At 45.5% G+C, this 20,317-nt stretch overlaps 1 protein-coding gene across 1 annotated transcript in view; it reads right to left on the bottom strand.

Annotated features, from left to right (window-relative positions):
* The window catches only part of SEL1L3 (SEL1L family member 3), a 108,192-nt gene that overhangs the window by 24,562 nt on the left and 63,313 nt on the right, over positions 1-20,317 (bottom strand). The window contains exons 12-17 of the mRNA XM_061419837.1: positions 13,834-13,953; positions 11,832-11,972; positions 7,860-7,922; positions 4,644-4,820; positions 1,520-1,647; positions 58-141 (exon numbers count right to left, since the gene is read on the bottom strand). Coding sequence (XP_061275821.1) covers positions 58-141; positions 1,520-1,647; positions 4,644-4,820; positions 7,860-7,922; positions 11,832-11,972; positions 13,834-13,953 — 713 coding nt within the window. The remainder of the gene's footprint in view (positions 1-57; positions 142-1,519; positions 1,648-4,643; positions 4,821-7,859; positions 7,923-11,831; positions 11,973-13,833; positions 13,954-20,317) is intronic.

Genomic DNA, 20,317 nt, shown 5'->3' on the forward strand with positions numbered 1-20,317 from the left:
CCTAAGAATACACTGACAGATTGAAAGGTAAGGACTGAGAAAGTCAGTCGAACTTACCACGAGCCCTCCAGGTAGGCATTGAGGCCTTTGCGAATGACATGGCCCAAGTAGCCATTTTTCTCAGCTATGTGCTTTGCCCATCTATAAAGGAAACAGAGGAGAAAATATCCAAACTGCGGCAAATTAAATAATTTCTTTTTACTTCATGTGAGTTCAATAAATCTCACTTGGGGAATATTTTGCTTGTTAGAATTTTTATGGAGCCACAAGTTAGATCTGAATGTTAAGAAGGCAAAGAGAGATATACTTTGGGAGCATTTGAGTTCAGTGCCCTTTATAATGAATGTTTAAGTGTTGTCATTTTTTGAAACAAAGATGTGAAAAGTGCTTAATGAAAAGAGTCTACCAATATGGAAAAAGATAGCGTGAATCAAGAATTCTAACAAGTCAATAGCAGGAAGACAGCTCTCCCTGAACAAAGAGAAGAGACGTTGCCAAGAAGATTAAATGAACAGAGTACTTGATAGGTGTAGATATACTGAGAGGAGATTTAGATAACACAAGGAGAATGTCAACATCAAGTACGTAGGAAATGATACATACACAGAGAGCTAAGCAAATTAATAATTAGTAGTAGTATTCCATAGAAAACAAAAAGTTATGCAAGAAAGAGTAGTCATAGCACACTACGTGGTCAGCTGTGAGTAGCATTAAATGGTAAAAATATTGGGTTGGCCAAAAGAACTTTTTGGCAAATCCAATAATATGAACCCTGATACCAATCCAAGCAAAATGATGATGTACTCATGGGGAAGATGGGAGAAGGTAGGAGTGTGAACATGCGGGGCAGTCAGAAGCGGCAGAGTGAAGGAACTATTTATATATTTGTCTTTTCCCAGTGACACATCATTAGACAAAGTCTGTAGTGAGTATAATAAGAAATGGTGATTTAAGCATGTTATTTAGACACAGAGGCAAATAAAAAGAGAAATAATTATTAATAAAACATGCTGCTGATGCTGCTAAGTCGCTTCAGTCATGTCCGACTCTGTGCGACCCCATAGACGGCAGCCCACCAGGCTCCCCCTTCCCTGGGATTCTCCAGGCAAGAACAGTGGAGTGGGTCGCCATTTCCTTCTCCAATGCATGAAAGTGAAAAGTGAAAGTGAAGTCGCTCAGTCGTGTCCGACTCCTAGCGACCCCATGGACTGCAGCCCACCAGGCTCCTCCGTCCATGGGATTTTCCAGGCAAGAGTGCATGAAAAGTGATTTATTCTAGGCAGCAGGAAATGGTATGCGGGTGGGGGATAAAGATTTCCTATTTTTCTTGTCAAATTATTACTTTTTAAATTTTTGCCTCCTCAAATAATTTGGCTCTTTTTTTGTGCATGTAACCAATAAAAATTACATTTTAAAAGTGAAAAAAAAAGAATAAAAGAAAAAAGAACTCTATTTTCTCAGAAGTGGTGAACACAGTATATAGCTTTCCCTTCACAAGCAGCATCTGATAGGTTCTTACACAACAGCCTTCTCGGGATCTCGCGGGAACGTCTCCAGGTTGCCTGTGATATAGTACAGAGAACACCACAAAGTTCCTTCTATGTGTCCACCTTGTGCAGCCTTATGGAAATATTCACCAGCTAATGTCTGGAAAGAGATGAGCAAACGTCAGTGTCATTAATGAGATATCCTCCTGGGCAGGTTTCATCAGAGCTAAGGTCGTGAGGTACATAACCCGTGATTTCATCATAGGCCTATAACGTCTGGTATCTTTAAGAAACCAAGTCAAGTTCCAGGAAGACAGCCAATCACAGAAGCTTCTCGACATGATAACCTTGACTGCAGCTATTCTGTTAAGTTCACCCAATAAATAAGATAACCTTACGAATGTCATTATCATCAGGTATCCTTACATAAACCCCCTGCCAGCCAGACAGAAGATCGCAGCAGAAATCACACCTGGAGAAACTTCGGGCATTTGCTTTCCTAACCTCACTTAATACCTTTTTTTCAAACTCAGATGCAAAAACTGCAGTTCCAGTAGGAAGGTGAAAATTAGAATATGACAATTAAAAAATCCATTCTAGCAGATGTGTGGGAGGGCTAACAGACATTTGCAATGCATAAAAACACACAGCCTCCTATGTAGTCAAAGAGAGATAGAGGGAAAAGAGAGAACAAGTGCTTAAATGGGTCGACGTGCCACTGATTATCATTATTTTTCCCCAGGCAGTTAACTGCCATTTTTAAGCAAGGGCTTTGGAGTTGGTGATGCCATGAGATGGCTGGATGGCATCACCAACTCAATGGAATGAGTTTGAGCAAGTTCCAGGAGTTGGTGATGGACAGGGAAGCCTGGTGTGTTGCAGTCCATGGGGTCGCAAAGAGCCAGACATGACTGAGCGACTGAACTGAACTGAACTTGGAGTCTGACAGGCCTGGGTTCAAATCCCAGCTCTGCTCCTTACTAGCTGCATGACTGTGAGCGTGTCAGTTTAACTCTCCAACTAAAAGAATACTCAGTTTCTACAAATGAAACATGTGGCTTCTGAGAGTAGCTACCATGAAAGTTTGTCATGAAGATTAAATAAGATAATGGATATTCGAGGCTTGGTATGATGCTTTACCAAAAATAATCCTCTCATTTCCCACCCCCAAATCTGCTGCTACAGCTTGCCCATCTGCCTGAATACTACCTTTCTTCCCATCTCAATAAATGCCAGACCCTCTGGAGTCAGCCTGACTCCTCTCCCTGCTTCACACCTCACATCCAATCACCATCAAATCCTGCCCTCTTGACCTTCAAAGCAGATCCAGAATCTAGTCACATCTCAGCCCTCTTGCTGATACTGCCCATCCATTCTCATTTGGATTCAATGCATTAATCCCCTGCTTCTTCTTTTCTCAACTTTTAATGTTGTATTGGGGGATAGCCGATTAACTATGTTGTGATAGTTTCAGGTGGACGGCAAAGGGATTCAGCCGCACATATGCATGTATCCTTTCTCCTCCAGACTCCCCTCCCATCCGGGCTGCCACATAACAACATGGAGTGCAGAGTTCCGTGTGTTCTACAGTAGGTCCTTGTTGCACCAACCCCCTGCTCTTGCTCATCTCTTCCTCAAGCCCATCTTTGCCAGGACCCAGGAGAAGCCTTTTCAAACACACCATATCCCAGCCCTGTTCAGAGCCATCCCATCTTGCTCAGAGCAGCTGCCTGGGCACCTGCCTCCTTGACCTTATCTCTTCTGCCACCTCTCTTGCTCTCAGCTCCTGCCAGTTGCATCTCCCTGTTGTTCTGCTGATCCCTCTTTCTGGAATGTTCTTCTGTCTTTCTGGAATGTTCTCCCAGATATTCACAAGACTCCTTTAGGAGTCTGTACAAGGTCACATTATCAGAGAGACCTTCTCTGATATCACTTATAAAATAGCATCCCCTAGTCTCTACCTTGGAGAAGGCAATGGCACCCCACTCCAATACTCTTGCCTGGAAAATCCCATGGATGGAGGAGCCTGGTGGGCTGCAGTCCATGGGGTTGTGAAGAGTCGGACACGACTGAGCGACTTCACTTTCACTTTTCACTTTCCTGCATCGGAGAAGGAAATGGCAACCCACTCCAGTGTTCTTGCCTGGAGAATCCCAGGGACGGGGGAGCCTGGTGGGCTGCTGTCTGTGGGGTCGCACAGAGTCGGACACGACTGAAGCAACTTAGCACCAGTCTCTACCTTCTGGGTCCTCCTCATCTGGCTTTATTTCTCCCCATATCACTTCCCTCCATTTTCCCACATGCTCTATCTTTGCTTATCATCTTTCTGTCCCACTGGAATATAAGCTTCTAAGCTTCCCCAAAGCAGAGACTGTTCTGTCTGCTGCCATAACCACCACTGCCCAGAAGAGTGCCTGGCAGAGGGTGGGTGTTCAGTTAATTCGTTGACTGTAATGGTGCTCAGATTGTTATTACCACCATTAACATTATTATCAATAACAAGGGGCTTTCATTTCACATGGGAACCAGGTCCTGACTCCACTTAAGTGTCTGACGTCTGAGTAAGTTATGAAACCTTTCAGAGCCTTGGTCGCTTATTCTGTTAAATGGATGTAGTAACATTTGTATTCCAAGAGTGTAGTTAGGATGACATGGGATGGCACACAGAAAGTATCAATGAGTGTATTGTTGATACTTTAAGAGGAAGTGTTCAGCAAACACTGAAGACTGTCATTGCTATTTACATTATTATTATTCAATCCGATCTCATACCTGGCAATCCTTTTTGGACACAGCCCGCTTTGCTTCCAGTAAGATCAGTGATCAATCTCTGCAGCATCTCTCTTATTCTCGTCTCGCATCATCTCCCTCTCCTCCCCCCAGCACAAGCCTCCTCCTCCATGAAGACTTCCTGACTGCTTTGGCTTTCCCTGTTTCCCCTTTCCAGAACTGCTTGGGTCACAGTGATTAGAATGCACTTGGCATTTGGCTAATGCCGGTTTTTGCTCTTCACTCTCTTGTCTTCTTAACTGGGCCCTTGAGTTCCTTGAGCTCATGATCTGTGTCTCGGGTGGTGTCTGCACTGGGCTGGGCACACAGTACACCTGCTTCCTGTCCAAGTGTCTGACCAGCTGCACAGCCAGTCACAAGGCTTACCTGATTCCTACCAGGAACTCCTGGGAAAATGCCATCCAAGTACAGGACTCCAAGGTTGTATGAGGCATCTGGGTTCCCCATTTCTTCTGCTTTTAACCAGTACTTAGCCGCTTTGGCATAATTTTTCTTGAATTTGTGGTAATACCATCCCAGGCCGTTGACTGCCTGATGCAACCCCTGGATTTTAGAACAAGAAGAAAGAAATGACTTTTTTTTCTTAATGAAAAATTCTCTAAAGAGAATCAGTTGCTGTGAAAGCATTCTGCCAGAGTCTGAGAAAAAACTTTCCTGTCTCTTTTTGGGGCCAGATGGCATTAAAGAAATGCTAAATGCTAGAAAACATGAGGCCACCTCAAAGTCTTCCCAGGAGGACTTCACCAGCCTGCTGTTGGGACTTCTGCCTTCCACCTTGGCAATGACGCTGGCCTTGAATCATCACTCAACCCCTGTGGACTGTTTCGCAATGCCCTTGTCTACAGAAGGCCTTGTGCTGCCCTGAGTATCAGCAACGCCCTTGAAATTCACAAGCACTCAACTGCGACAGGAGGCCGGAACCTGGCCTGGCTGGGCTGATTTCTAGGTGACCTGACAGCCGTCTGTTGATTACTCTGCACTGGACACCAACAAATCACCTGAGGGAAGAAGCTTCAACGGTCCACTTGTAAAGCTCAGGGGCCATGGGTCTGCTTAGCAGACCCAGGTGGCTGGGCCTGAGGCAGAGGGGAGGGGACGGAGAAGGGAGGGTAGCTTCAGGACTGTGTCTAAACCTGGGATTGTTCCACAGAAGGGTTGGTTCTTGTGAGTCTAGTCTCAAGTCTCCTTGTTCCTGCTGATTCGTGCTCTCAGGGGCCTGCTTCTGCCCTCTCCAGGTGCTCCCACCTGCTTCTATACAGTAGCTTCCAGCCTGGCTGTCGAAGGCTTAGGAACCCTGCAGGGGTGTAAGTGTGCAAACCCGGACATTCGGGTCTCTCATTCTTGCTTTCCTGCCAGATCAACAAGACCATGGACAAGCAGGTGAAAAAAGGATTAGAGAGGCAAACGGTGAGTGCCCTTGCATCTGTGAGACAGGTTAAAAGTCCAAGTGTGGAACAAAATCTCTTTCCCTTCCCCTTTGAGACGTGAAGAACAGGTGTCCCTCAACTATGGATGCCAAGATCCCAGCCTGCAGCCTTTTCGTCTGCGAGGGCTCCCGAAACCTTTTTAGTTTTTACGTTGGACTCCAGGTGCCAGGAAGACCAAGAGAAAGAAACTGGCAAAGCCCATTGGAATAGATGCTCTGTGAGGCCAAGGATCTTTCTTTTGTATTCCAAGCACCTGTGTTAGTACTTGCATACAGTAAGTGCTCAATAAATACTTGAGAAATGAACGAGAGCCATCCCTTGAATGCTGATGACACACGAAACAGAATCCAATCCTACATCAGATGCACAGGCCCTCAAGATAGCTGACACTTGGCACGGTATCAGTGCTGTGGAGCAGTCATAGAAACATTCTTTCTGAGCCTCAGGTGGTACCAAATGCAAGGCAGCCTCCTGAGAAGTTGCAGGATGAATGTCTTTCTGTGAAGTGACAGACCACGCCATATTATGAAGTGGCAAGAACCAGCTTTGGAATAAGCCTATGGAATTTACATCAAAATGGTTTCTGTACTGCTCACCTCCATATGCATAGGTTTATTCAAAGGTACCTGTCATCACTCAAAACATTAGCAGAACTTTCTTTAGAGATTGTATTGGGACCCAGGTCAGGAGCCCCACAAGAAATCTTGTTATATTTCTTCATACGCACACCTTATTCCGGACATTTCCAGCTATATCTGCAGATTTACCTTCAAGTGACTTTTAGCTAATTCCAGACATCAAACTCTGTGCTTCACCACGGTGCCTGACAAAGAGTAAGGGCTTAATAACTCCCTGCCAAGTGAATAAGTGAGAATCATGTAACACTCTTAAGAATGCGAGTACTCCAGGCTATAAAACTGCATTTCCTCTAATATTCATCTCAGCTCTGCTAAAAGCACACTCCGAATAAAGCACCTTAGACGACAATTCACCACTAGCATGCTAAAGAGATGCAAATTTCACACCTGCCAGGAAGCCCCATTTTAGGGTGCTCTAGAACTATGCCCTCAATGACCAACATTAAGCAGCTTTTCTATTTCTGCACTATAGTCTGTGTCAGGGTTGGGAGCTGGTGTGTGTTTCAGCCCACTCTGTCTCCTGGGTGATATGGCCCCTTGAGACCACACAGGTGGAGAAAAAGCCTCTTGACTCTCTGACTACATGCTCCAACTTCCTAGCTCCAACTTCCTAGTCTACAGGAAAAATAGACACTCTAAGCTTCCTAAGAAAAGCGAGCGAGGAAGGAAAATCGGCATGGTTACTTTAGGAATCTTTGTAGTTAGGGCAAATATTAGCAGCCTTGGGATGAAGGTACATTCAAGAGCCTGAAGGGCTATAAAGGACTCTGTCTAGAGTTTCAGTGGCTTCTACCAATCCATTTATTTACAAATATGTATGCATGCACATGTGAGTGTGCATGTGAGTGTGCATGCATTGGGAGAGGTGTGTTTGCACATAGGGATATGTTGTGCATCCCTGCTTGTGTGTGTGTGTGTGTGTGTGTGTGTGTGTGTGTGTATCCCCTCACAAGCAATATTACAACCTCCATTTTGTACTGCAATACTGAAACTAGCTGGCTTGAAGTTTACTTTGAAGAGTAAATAGTGACAGAAAGAAAATGATTTCTAAACCCAGCAATAAACTTGATAAACAGTCCTTTTATTAAAGCACAGAGAAGGAAATGAGCACTGGACATGACAGGGTTAATCCAGAGGATTCAAGATTCAGAGGAATCAGGCTTTTGGTTTTCCTAATTCATTGGCATTTATATCCATTCAGTTTCAAGGAGCCCCTGCTGCTGCTTGTTATTAGGGCAGCCCTTGATTATAATTTTAGCCTTCAAACAAAATCGGTCTGAATTCTATTGACTGGAAAGTGAGTTCGCCTTTTGAAGTTTGCCATCCCCATTGTGCAGGTTTCTGTGTATGTGTTGTAGCTCAAAAATGACTAATCGCTGCAATGCTAGCTACCCCTCCCTCCCCACTGCATTTCTACCTTCCTCGGAAGGCTGGCCATTCACTCTCCTAGACTTGTGAATGCATGGGTGGGTGTGTGTAGGCAAAGGCTTCCCTCTGACAATATGCACAAGTGTTACCTTGGAAGCTGCTTTCTTCATCAGCTCTAAGGCAAGCCGTCTGTTCTTTTTCACTCCTTGACCCTAAACAACAATAAACAGCAATGATCACAAAAAAAAAAAAAATAAACACAGAATGCACGCAAAACCATCACACTGATCCGCCAGTGTTCAACAGAAGATCCAACAGAAGCCCAGGCCCTCCCAAAGAAAAACCTAATCTTGACGATTTCCATATGCAGAGCTATTACATCATCATCATCATTTTGGGTATATTTGTAGAACAGTGATAACAAACCTCCCCCTTCCTGTTTAGCATCATACAAAATTCCCCATTTGATCATCAAGTGAATCACACTCTAGTCAATCCACTGGTGCAGTTGGGAGAAGCCATGAATAAGGTTAAATGAGTCTGGTCATTCTGGTTGTGTTTTTCTGGGGATTACCTAACATGTGAGTCAGATAAAGCACTTGATCTATGTCGGACAGTCAAGACTTATCAGGCTGGGACAACTCAGTTATCCCAGTTCCACGTGGGAGTCCCCATGGTGGACCTCTGTGGCTTCAGAAACAGCTGGAAGGTCAGTGGTGAAAGAGATAGGATCCCTTAGAATCAGTTCCTTCAGACACTGACAACTGACAAGCTTCCTCCAGCAAAATCAAGTTTTTCCAGCAGACGTAGTTTGTGGATCACGAGAGAAATGGCTTTGGGGTTCTTGTTATAAGAGCAGAACTCCATGGGACCACTCTGGTGTGTCTGCGGGACCACGTGGGAAAATGGTGGGTCCAAGGGTGGGACAGGAGGAGTCGCAGAGGGCTCTCTCGACATGGCTCTGACCATGAAGATGGCAGGTGAGAAGAGCTGGATGAAAACCCTGATGCTTCCAAGCTCACTTAGAGCCTGTCTTTGACCCCTGCACCCATGGAGTCCTCCTGGTCTCAGACTCAGCACTTGACAGGGTCACATGTGATATAATGTCAGAGGGCTTTGCAATGACTACAACTATTAACTCTATTTAAATGCTCAGCTCTAGTAATGAAGACAGCACTAGCAAACATTCCTACGTTAATTACCCTGGGCCAGGAGCTCTCCAGCCATATCTAATCCTCCCGACCCTAGCCATGGTGCTGCTATCATTCCCATCTGAGAAACCAACCCAGAGACACACAGGGAATGAGGAACAAAGGCAGGATTTGAGCCCAGGCTCCAGAGTTCAGGTTTACAACTGCCATGCTGTATTTTCTCCTGTATATTGTCATTTCCATGCTGAGAAAGTAAAATGATTCACACTCTCCTTACAGAATACAAAAACAACATGCTGCAGAATCTGTCCTTAGAGTTCCGGGACCCAAAGTAAAACAGTGGATCCAAATAAAGGTTAAATTACATACATTGAGTTTCTACTCGACTTTAACTTACCTATTTAATAAAAACCGATGAGCTGAAGCAGGATGCAAGATGAAACTATTTTTCAGAAGTGGACCATTACTTCGTTTAATTAGAGGAAGAGGAAAGAGAAAAGGACATGAAGGCTATTTGGAGTAACTAGACGGGGCAATGAGACAACCTTTTTGTACTTTGCAGAAAGGATCAGAACAATCAGGATGACAGAATGTTAGAACCTGGATACACTCAAAGTTTATCTTCTCCAGCTTCTTTGTGTGGAAGGAATAAAACTGGGGCCCACAGGGGCTGACTAACCCAAAGCCTCTTCATTAGATCTGCAAACAGAACTCAAGATACTCTCATTTCTAGATCAGGGATTTCCCAGTGTAATTACATAATCAGAAGTGGGATGATTTCTTGCACAAAGACTATATACTCTGCACAAGTCTGAGTAGCACTGGAAGCTGTTAAAAGAAAAATACAAAGTCCTGATGCATAGCAAATGCTCAGTGACTATCCACTAGATGAATCCACGGAGGACAGTAGCTGCAGTAAAAGTCCAAGCTCCATCCTCAGGTGTATGTAAAATGGGATTGACTCGACCATCTTGGAAAAACTACAGCCATCATTGTGGCACCATTTTTGAATACAATACGCCAAATATCCACACAAAACAATAAGCCGAGTGCACACTGCCCTTCTTCCTGTTTGGAAAGTTCATTTTTTGTATGGGGTTTTTTTTAACACTGAAAACACTTAAAGACACCTTTGGCCAGAGGTAAAAATCTTTCTCGAGATGTTGATAATGGGTTTTCTTCCTCCCACTCAGAGATAACTTAGAATGTAGGAAAATCAAAAAAACTTTCAGTTTTCAGAAATCAGACCCTGAAGAAACATTTTGTCACCTCCCATGTCATATATTTATATCTTTGGCTCTCCTTCTAGATTTCAAGCTCCTGGTAGGCAGAAATAATGCCTGAGTCATGCCTTTGCACTCCGGGCAATGACCAGCCCCAACTCCGGAGGACCAGTGCCTCTCCTCTGCACCTGTCTCAGTCCTCTGTCTTCTGCGTGAGTGTCTGAGGCCCCAGAGGTCAGAAACGTGGCTCGTGCATCCATACGTCCCTCCATCTAGTGCAGAGCTTGGTGTTCTCTCAGCCCTGAATGGGTGTGTGTTACATAAGTACACAAATACATTGGCATATGGCTAAGAGTCAAACCACTTCTATGTTGATTTAACAACTACAAAGAAAAAGTCTGGGCTCTAAACTTGGAAACCGTAACAACCAATAGGTTTTAAGACTTGGAGGGCTAGAGATGTAGCAGGAGTCATGGTTGTTAATCAGTGAGCGACCACAACTGTGGTTCTGGAGATGAGCCCGGCCATGTGCATCCAAGTCCTTGTTTGAAGACACTTGCTGTCTGTGGGCAGCTGCCTCCTTTGGGCCTGGACATAGCCACCAAGGTTTTCCTTAGTAGAGCCAACAGCTTTCTATCTTTCCAAGGTGGATGAATTGATGTCTCTGTGTTCAGGGGTGAAGAGCACAGACTTTGAAGCCAGACTGCATGGATCCCAATCCCAGGCCTGAAATGTACCAACTGTACAATCTTGTACGTGTATGTGCACGCTCTGTTGCTTCAGTAGTATCCAACTCTTTGCAACCCCATGGACTGTAGCCTGCCAGGCTCCTCTGTCTACGGGGCTCCTCAGGCAAGAATACTGGAGTGGGTTCCCATGCCCTTCTCCAGGAGATCTTCCCAATCCAGGTATTGAACCCGTGTCTCTTAAGTCTCCTGCATTGGCAGGCCAGTTCTTTACCACTAGCACCATCTGGGAAACCCTTGGGTAAGTTACAAATCCTTTCTTAGCTTCTCTTAGCACACACATAAACAGAGATCATCATATACCATGGTAGCTGCATTTGCAAGGTTGTCTTGAAGACTGATATACATCAGGTAATAAGCACTGCATCAATCGAAGTAAACTATTGTTACTCCATAAAGCATTTTGCTGTTCTTGGAGTCCCTTCTTTAGGTTCTTTCACTCAACCTGTGGTCATTACCAGTGTCCCATGAGGTCAGATAAGTCCAAGGATGTAGCCGCTGGTTGCAGAGGAGGGATTTGAACTCCATCTTCTGTCTCCTGGGCTAATGGTCTTCTTACCCATTCCCCTGCTCTCCTGTTGGCTTAAAACCAAGATCTTTGTTTTGATCAGAGAGACTGTTGGGATCCAGCCAAACACGCATTTCATCTCAGCTGTAACTCAACAAAAGCTCTGCCTGATAAGAGAACTTGCAGCACCTTTGGGGGCTGCCAGCCATGTACCAATCCGTAAAATATGGGGTGTCTCCTCCAGAATGCCACAATGCTTGCAAAAGCAAAGAGAATCCAGGTGCCAAACCTAAGGCTAATGATTAAAAACAAGACCAGGGAACTGCTTCTGACTCTGCCTTTTCAGCAAATACGCCTTTCCATCCAGCCTGACAGAAGCAGATTCCGAGGTTCTTGGGTTATAGGCTCCCTGTTTGCCTGCATGCCTACATCAAACTGCTCAGGAAATCTGATAGGAATTTTGAAACCTCAGCACAAAGTGAGTGATTCTTACCTTGAATAATACAATGGCGTAGTCGTATATTAATGCGGGGTCCTCAGTCTCCAGGGCACCCTTGGCATACCACTCGATAGCCGCTTCCGGGTTCTTGGTCACACCTTGCTGGCCCCAGAACAGCATCTGGGCCAACCGTTGCTTTAAGACAGTAGCAATTTAAAACAATGACTTTCCTGTGAAATGCTTAACATGTGTGTGTGTGTGTGTGTGTGCACGCACTTAGTGGCTCAATTGTGTCCAACTCTTCGCGACCCTATGGACTGTAGTCCACCAAGCTCCTCTGTCCATGGGATTCTCCAGGCAAAAATCCTGGAGTGGGTTGCCATGCCTCCTCCAGGGGATCTTCCTGGAGTGAACCTGTGTCTCCTGCATCACAGGAGGATTCTTTACCCACTGAGCCACCTGGGAAGCCCTAATACTTAACATACGAGATTTTTAAAGAGGGTAAGGCAAACCTAGTTTAAAATGTTTTTATATCGAGAACCAAGACTTAGGTAGACACATGCTATCTTTCTACTGGGGACCAGAGCCCTAAAGGTGTACTGGGTTAAATACAAGTTATTAACACAACGATGTGTATCAGGGGGATGTGGGTGTGTGTATGTGAATGAATGTACTATACCCAGGTCAGAGCTGATGGATCAGCAACCATACTGTCTCCTCTCTTGAAATGCCCTCCCCTTTGGGAGTCATTGACTGTCTTCTGGGCCCAGTGTAAGGCATGCACGCCTGTGCACATCTGTGGCAGTCAGGGCATCTCCCTATGAGGCAGGAGATAGATGGGCTCCAGGCTAGGCATTTACAGCTGGCCTCCTGTTTGCATTTCCTGAGACAGGAGGTAGGTGGGCTCCTGGTTAGATATTTACAATCAGCCTCTTGTCTGCATACTGAAACAGAACTAACAACAGAAACAAGGTAAATAGCCAGGCTTTGTCTCCTGAGAACACCTTAAGAGAACAGACAAGGCAGGAAGAGAGGGGCTAACCCCTGTTTGAGTAAAGGATCACTAGGTCATATATTTTCCATTCTTAGGGTAAGAGAGACACTGCACATGTGCAGAAAGCTCCTTGGGGATCAAAAGGAGGAGGCACCACCCCATAACATGTGATGCCAAGGCCACCCCATAGGCCTCAATCCATCTTGGAAACAGTCACACACAGAGGGGAGGGTCCTAGGGTAGTTCAAGTATGAAAAAAGAAACCAGATAATTGGCCAAAGGTAAACAAAGACCCTGAAGAACCGCCCTATATAAATGATTTATATCATTATATCTCTATATCTGATGCACTAGAATGTCTGATGGAGTCTTGGGACTGATCATAAATCCTGTGACTCTCTCTCCAATGGGTGCAGGTCTGACAACACTCAATGTCAAAAGTAACCAACTGGGCTTCCCTGGTGGCTCAGTGGTAAAGAATCTGCCTGCCAATGCAGGAGACACAGGTTCGACCCCTGATCCAGTAAGATCCCACATGCCATGAAGTGACAAAGCCCCTGCACCACAACTACTGAAGCCCGCGTGCCCTAGAGCCCAAGCTCTGCAACAAGAGAAGCCATGGCAACAAGAAGCCCGCACACCGCAACTGGAGAGTAGCCCTCACTCTCGGCAACTAGAGAAAAGCCCATGCAGCAACAAAGACCCGGCAGAACCAGAAATAAATACGTAAATCAAATTATTTAAAAAGAATGACCAACTGACTTGCTCTGGCCGGTGAAATGTGAGAAGTGCCCCATCTGAGCAGAAGTGTTAGGAGCCAGCTGTGACATGTCACAGGTGGCCCTGAGGCAAGAGCTTTGGAAGCACATTTTGGTGACACCTCTGTTAGCTTGGGCTCCTAAAGAACTATGAGAGCACAGCCCCTGCCAGCATCCCCAGTAGTGTGAACAGCAATACACTGGTGCTATGTTAAGTCACTAGGATTGGGATATCTGGTTATCACAGCGTATCCTGGTCCATCAGGGCTGAGACAGTTTCCAAGACAGTGGACCACATCATTACCTGAGCTGCCGCATTGCCTCGAGTAGCTTCATGCTTCAGCCACATAAAGACATCTCCATCTTCTTTGGTTTGTACCTTGAGTATTTCATCATCTTTTAGTCTAATTGTTTCAACATATGCCTAAAAGGGAAGGAAGGAATATAAGAAGGGAGGGAGGGTGAGAGGAAGAAAGGAAGGGGAGAAGGGAGAATGAAAATACCCAAATAATTTGGGCATGCAAAAGACATGCCATTATTCTTAAACCAGCAATTATTCAAGTAAAAACTCACAAATAATGGAAATATGAGGTGTGTCCACAATGCCATAAGATCACATTCTTTTTAAATGAGTCGATCACACGCCTTGCATCTAAATGGGCATTTTTGTTCCTGTCAAAGCATTTGCCTTGGGAAGCTGAAGCTTACTCTGCTTTCTCTTCCTTTGCTCAAGCTAGTTCAGAAGTCCCCCTCTGTGCCATCAGTTTTAGGGCCAGATTATACAAGGCATCAAAAAAGGTAAATCAATAAATTCTAAGTATAATCTTATTATTATGCTTTATTATTATCCTGCATGACTAACCCTTTTTATTTAGCAGGCTCAGCCTCCAATATCTTTTGGCTATTTCCAAAAATGAAATCTGCTCTCAAAAGAGAAGGGCATATTAACTTTTTGAGTATATGCACAAGGATGAACCAGAGGTTCCAAGGAGGAACCCAAGGGGAAAGTTCACAAAATGCTTCAAATTTGCAAACAGCCTCCCAGGTATCTGCCTCCTTTGAAGAAAATAAGGCTCATTTTATGTATAAATTTTGGCTCTTTATCCAAAAAACAGTCTTGTTGTTTCACAGTCTCCCCTTATATTTAATACATGATGAATTCTATCTAGTGCCAGAGGGCCTGGGAAGGGCTTCAAGGCCACAAGCAGATGGTGAAAAAATTGGTTCTGGATGAGGCTGGGAGAAAGAAGCTTTAGAGAACAAAAAGCTCGGCCTGATTTCCCTTCTGATCCTCTGTTTGTCAGCGAAGGAAGGACTTAGACGTGTACACACTGCTGTATTTAAAATGGATAACCAACAAGGCCCTACTGTATAGCACAGAGAACTCTGCTCAGTGTTATGTCGCAGCCTGGATGGGAGGGGAGTTTGGAGGGGAATGGGTACATGTTTATATATGGCTGAGTCCCTTTGCTGTTCACCTGAAACTATCACAACATTGTTAATCAACTATACTCCAATATAAAATTAAAAAGAGAGAGAGAGAAAAGGACTCAGATTCACAAGGTCTAGCCTGCAGCCCCATCATCCACCGGGGCCACACGCAACCAGAGGTCCCTCTTAGCAGCAGTAGAGGGCAGACCTGGCGACAGAGCTAGGACTCAGAACACAACAGGTATCAATTCCTGTTGGATGTCTAACCTTGGCACAGCACCCAGAAAATAGCAATAAGTAGAATAATGATGCTGCCACCCTTGATTGAAACCATGTGCAGGGTGTTTAACAAACATTTTTTTCACTTAATCCTCATTGCAGGACTGAGACCCAAATATCACTGCCCTCAATTGATAGGCAAAGAACTGAGGCTCACAGGGTAAAACAGTGAGCTCAAGGTCATGTTGTAGAGCAGGCCTTGGAAGCCAGGTTGACCTGTCTCCAAAGACAGGCTCTGACAGGCTCCCCAACAATGTCGCCCTCTAGCAGGAAGGCCCTGGAATCCTGTCTGGGCACTGGTCTCTATCTCATTCTTCGCTAACTGCAAGGCCAATAAGTAGGCGTTTCAGCTCAGACTCCAGGGGATACTCTGTCATCTGCGATGAGCCTGGAATGAGGCAGAAGCTCAGGCAGCTCAAATAATATAATTCTCAGCTATAAGGATTTTTTTGTCAACTAGGGAGTTGGGTATTTGATTTGGGATTGATTTTCTTCTTTTTCTTCTTTTGCTTTTTCCTTCTTAACTTTGTCATGATACTTGAATGAAAGACATAGCAATGAAGACAGAGTTGCTGTGCTGCAAGAATTTATACTCTTAGGTGCTTCTGCCACTCTCTGGCAGGGATAACATACCATAATTACCAACAAGGACTGTGTGTGCGGACCAAGTGCTTGGTCCAGATTGACTCAGTGAATCTTTGCAACCTCATAAGACAGTCCCTATCAATATCCCCATTTCACATATGTGGAAAATGAGGCCCAGAACGGTTGAGCAACTTACCTAAGTTCTTCAAACTAATGAATCAGACCTAGGACAGCTGGCTGTGAGATAGTCCTCACCCAGCCTCACCACCCTGCGAAGGACTTATGCATCTGGGAGCAAGCAGATGGGGGAGCTGGTTCATTGTCTCCCCTTATACATAACGAATTCCATCTAATAGTGTCATGGTGGTGACATCAGATGTTTCACATCACCCCCGAGGGATATGAATTCTGACTCGCCACTAACTACCTGTAGGCCTTGGGCCACTGACTTTATTTATCTGAGTCTTAGCTTCTGCATTGATAAAAATGAAGTGTAGCATGGTATCTGCTATATCAAAAGCACTCTACCTACTAGCCATTATTTTTAATAGTGCAAAAGAGTTACAAACACTCAGGTTCAAGTCTAGGCTCTACTACTTGCTTGTTGTTTGACTTTGGGCAAGTTCTTTGGCTTCTCCGAGTCTCGGTTGCCCCATTTGTACAATGGGAACAATACCTGTACTGACCTCACAAAGTTGCAGGAGGATTGAAAGAGATTGTTTGTGAAGATCTTAGCAGAGCGTCTGGCATATGGGAAGCTCTCCAGAATGTAACTCATGTTTTAGGTCCTGAACTCATTATACCTTGTAAAAGGCTGACAGCAGTTTAGAATATTAGCCTTCCTGTTGGTGTTTGCTGTTTTGTACAGCTCAGAGCCTTACATTGTGGGGATGAATTTCTGAGAGTTTGATGCTTTTGAAGATGGAAGGGACAGATCTGAGGAGGAAGTGTCAGGGCTGGAAACATCTGAGAGCATCATGTTGTGTGTTGGGCTCCACTCAGCATACATCAGATGGATTAATATATTCATGCTATCAACTCTGTGAGGTGAAGAGTGTCATGGCAGTCTTCACTAGTGAAAAACTGTGCAGAGACAGAGAAGCGAGTGGAATTATCCAAGATTTCACACCCTGTGAACAGCAGACCTGGGACCTGAATCCAGACAAACTGGCCTTGAAGCTACACCACAACTGCCTGCCACACCCAGGCTGGTGGTTGCATCTTTACAACTCTGGGGTCCCCACAGTGGCAACCAGCCAGCACCAGTCAGAGCCACACACCCAGGCCCTCTGTGAAAGTCAACCATCTACAAAGACATGTGATGAAGGAACAATCCCTAAAAGGGAGCAGTGTCAGACTGTTCATCCATCAAACCTTTTGAGAACAAGGAATGATGCTTCAGATGGGAAAGTGACCAATCCTGGATGAAGCTATGGTGTGGAGAAAGACCGGTGGGGGTGAGGGTTAGGGGCAGAGCTGGGGAGATGCTGGCAGGAGTCCAGAGTCCCAGACTGACCAGTTCTGGGATCTTCTGCGGATTCTGAGGGGGGAAGCGTTCTTTTTGTGCTGTTATAAAATCAAGGTCTCTAGGATGAGCAGTTCATAGCCTATACTGCAGGGTTAAGACCTGCTGACCAGGTGAGAGGAGGTCTGGTGTCCAGAGACTCTGCAATCCTCAGACATCCCTGAACCCAGCATCAGAGAAGTCTCTACACTGTCCCTAGACTCTTCATACGCTTTGCTACCTTTCTCTTTGCTCACTTTCAGGCTACATCATGCCAGCTGTCTGCCATCAATCACAGGACAGGCAGGACAGAGCGGAGAGCAGGGAGGGGTAAGGAGGGTGAAGGACTTAGTGGACTTTGAACCTGGGGAGCAAATGCTGTTAGTGGCCCCCCATTTCCCAGAGCATCTACGTTCTCTGAAGTCGTGAAATAGAATGGCTCAGCCAGCACTCCCGGGAACTCAGCAGCAGGGCAATTTGAGTCTACACCTAAACCACCACTTCCTTCAGGTCTGGAGGAGTCACTGTGAGGAACCCAGATTTTAGGGTGTTTAAAATCAGCTACAATGTTTGGCTCCCAATGTGGGGATCTAAGTTTTCTTTGTTGAAATTTAACATTTTAGGGATTTTTAAAGTAAGAATGGAAGAATATCAAGTGTAAAGATGTAGACACAGAAGCAAGTACCCAAGATTCCCCAAAAAGGGTTAAGGGGTGTTGACTGCAAGGAAGGCAGAGTTGAAAGCCAAGTGCCTAGGTGCTTGCTGTCGACAATGATCACTGGTCACATGAAAAAGTACCAGAGAGTCAACAAAACACTGTGGTCACTTTGTGTCCATTTCTGGTTGCTCTGCATTCTATCCTGTCAGTCAACAGGGAGTGCCACCTAAATCTCAAGCACAGTGCTGGGCATTGGGATCACCAACGTGAACAGACAAAGTGTTTGTCTTGGGGGGCTCCCAGTCTACTGGTGCAGCAAGTCCTCAGATCCTGTACACAGCACCCATCACTGAGCGAGGGCATGGATGTGCCTGGGTGCCCAGGTGCATGGCAAAGGGGACATCCAAGGAGAAGGTAATGTCTGAGCCCAGTGTTCCAGGAGGAAGAAGGGTCAGCAGACGGGAAAAGGAGGGGTGGGCATAGAGAAAGCAAGCCAGGCAGAGGAAACCCGGCAGGGTCAGGAGATATGGACAGCCTGATGTGACCAAAAGCTTGGCATCTCCAGAGTGGGCAGGCCAAGCAGGGACTGCTGAGAGCTGAGACTGGAGAAGCAGAGAGAAACCTGATCAAGGAATGACTCCTATGCCAAGTGATGAGCTGGACTTGGTGCTTCCAGATCAGTATTTCTCAGCACTGACTACATGTTACTACCATCTGAAGGAGTTTTAAATATACACATGCACGTAGACATATATACCCAAACTATACGCCTGGACCCCACCCTGTCAATTTGATGAGACTATGGGGTGGAGCCAGCACAGAGGTGTTCTCTGATCCCCCGTGAGACTTTGAGGTGCAGCCAGGTTGAGAACTTCCCCTGTTGTCGGCCCCCTCTGGCCTCCATGGGAAGAACATGGAAAGGGATAAAACTGGTGACAGAAAGGCCAGTTAGGGGGTACATTTATTTGCTAGAACTGCTGTCGTAACAAAAAGCCACAGATGACACGGCTTAAAGCACAGAAATTAACTTCCTCATGCTTCTGGAGGCTGGCAGTCCAAGATGAAGAGGCTGGCAGGTTTAGTTCTTTTGTTTGTTTTGGCCACGTGGCATTTGGGATCTTAGTTCCCAGACCAGGGATCAGACCTGTGCCCTCTGCATTGGAAGCTCAGAGTCTGCCAGTGAAGTCCTGGTTGAGTTCCTTCTGAGGCCCCTTTTCCTTAACTTGTGTCGTCACATGGTCATCCCTCTGTTTCATCTTAACCTCCTCTTCTTATTAGGATACCAGTCATGCTGGATGAGGGTCACCTCATGGTTGAACGTATTCCTCTCTTCAAAGGTTCTGTCTCCTTAATGTAGGGCCCTGTTCTGAGGTACTGGTGGGGAGGGCTTCAAGCTATGGACTTAGGGGTCAATTCAAGCCATACTCAGTCCATAAGAGGAGGCCATCATAGTCACTCAGCAGAGAGATGTAAAGGACAGTTGTAGGCTGTGGCTGTATATTGGATAGGAGTGGGAGCAGAGAGAAGTTGGCGTGTAAACCTGCTGGGGATTATAACCCCAGCTAGGATGATGGGGGGATTATAACCCCAGCTAGGATGATGGGGGGATTGAAGATGACTCCCCAGTTCCTGGCATGGACAGGGGTGTCATGGGTTGAGGAGTTTGGGGGAATAGAGAGGAGGAAAGGGTGTGTTGCCTTTGTGATATGTTATTTTTGCAGATGGGGGTTTGTAAGAAAGAGCTCAGCCTGAGAGTCAGATTTCTGTGTCGTCAGTATGTGGAGGGAGGGATGTGTGAGACCCCTGACCCTCTAGAAGGTGTAGACACAAAAGACTGAGGACCAAACCTTTCAGAAGAGCAAATTCTGAAGGGCGAAAAGGATGATAGGAACTCATTTGTGATTAAGCCACAAAAACAAACCAAAAAACAACTAGTATCTTCTTTCTCTTTGACCTGAAGTAGAATCCCTCTAAATCATATAAAAGTGACATGAAGCAAGGTTACTAACATAGAAGTGATGGGAACCACAAGTTACATAAAAAATGAAACAAAAATCCAGAGAGAAGTTACTGATGGGTCTTTGGTTTGTTAATTAGAGGTCTGGCTTTCCAGATCTCTTCATTTTTTATGTGCTGTGTGTGGGTGTGCTTGGTCATGTCTGACTCTCTGTGGCCCCATGGACTGTGGCCTGCCAGGCCCCTCTGTCCACAGAGTTTTCCAGGCAAGGATCCTGGAGTGGGTTGCCATCTCCTTCTCCAGGGGATCTTCCCGACCCAGGGATTGAACCCTTGTCTCTTGTGTCTCCTGCATCAGCAGGAGGATCCTTTACC

Source organism: Bos javanicus, chromosome 6, assembly GCF_032452875.1.
Source record: "Bos javanicus breed banteng chromosome 6, ARS-OSU_banteng_1.0, whole genome shotgun sequence".
NCBI classification, from domain to species: domain Eukaryota; kingdom Metazoa; phylum Chordata; class Mammalia; order Artiodactyla; family Bovidae; genus Bos; species Bos javanicus.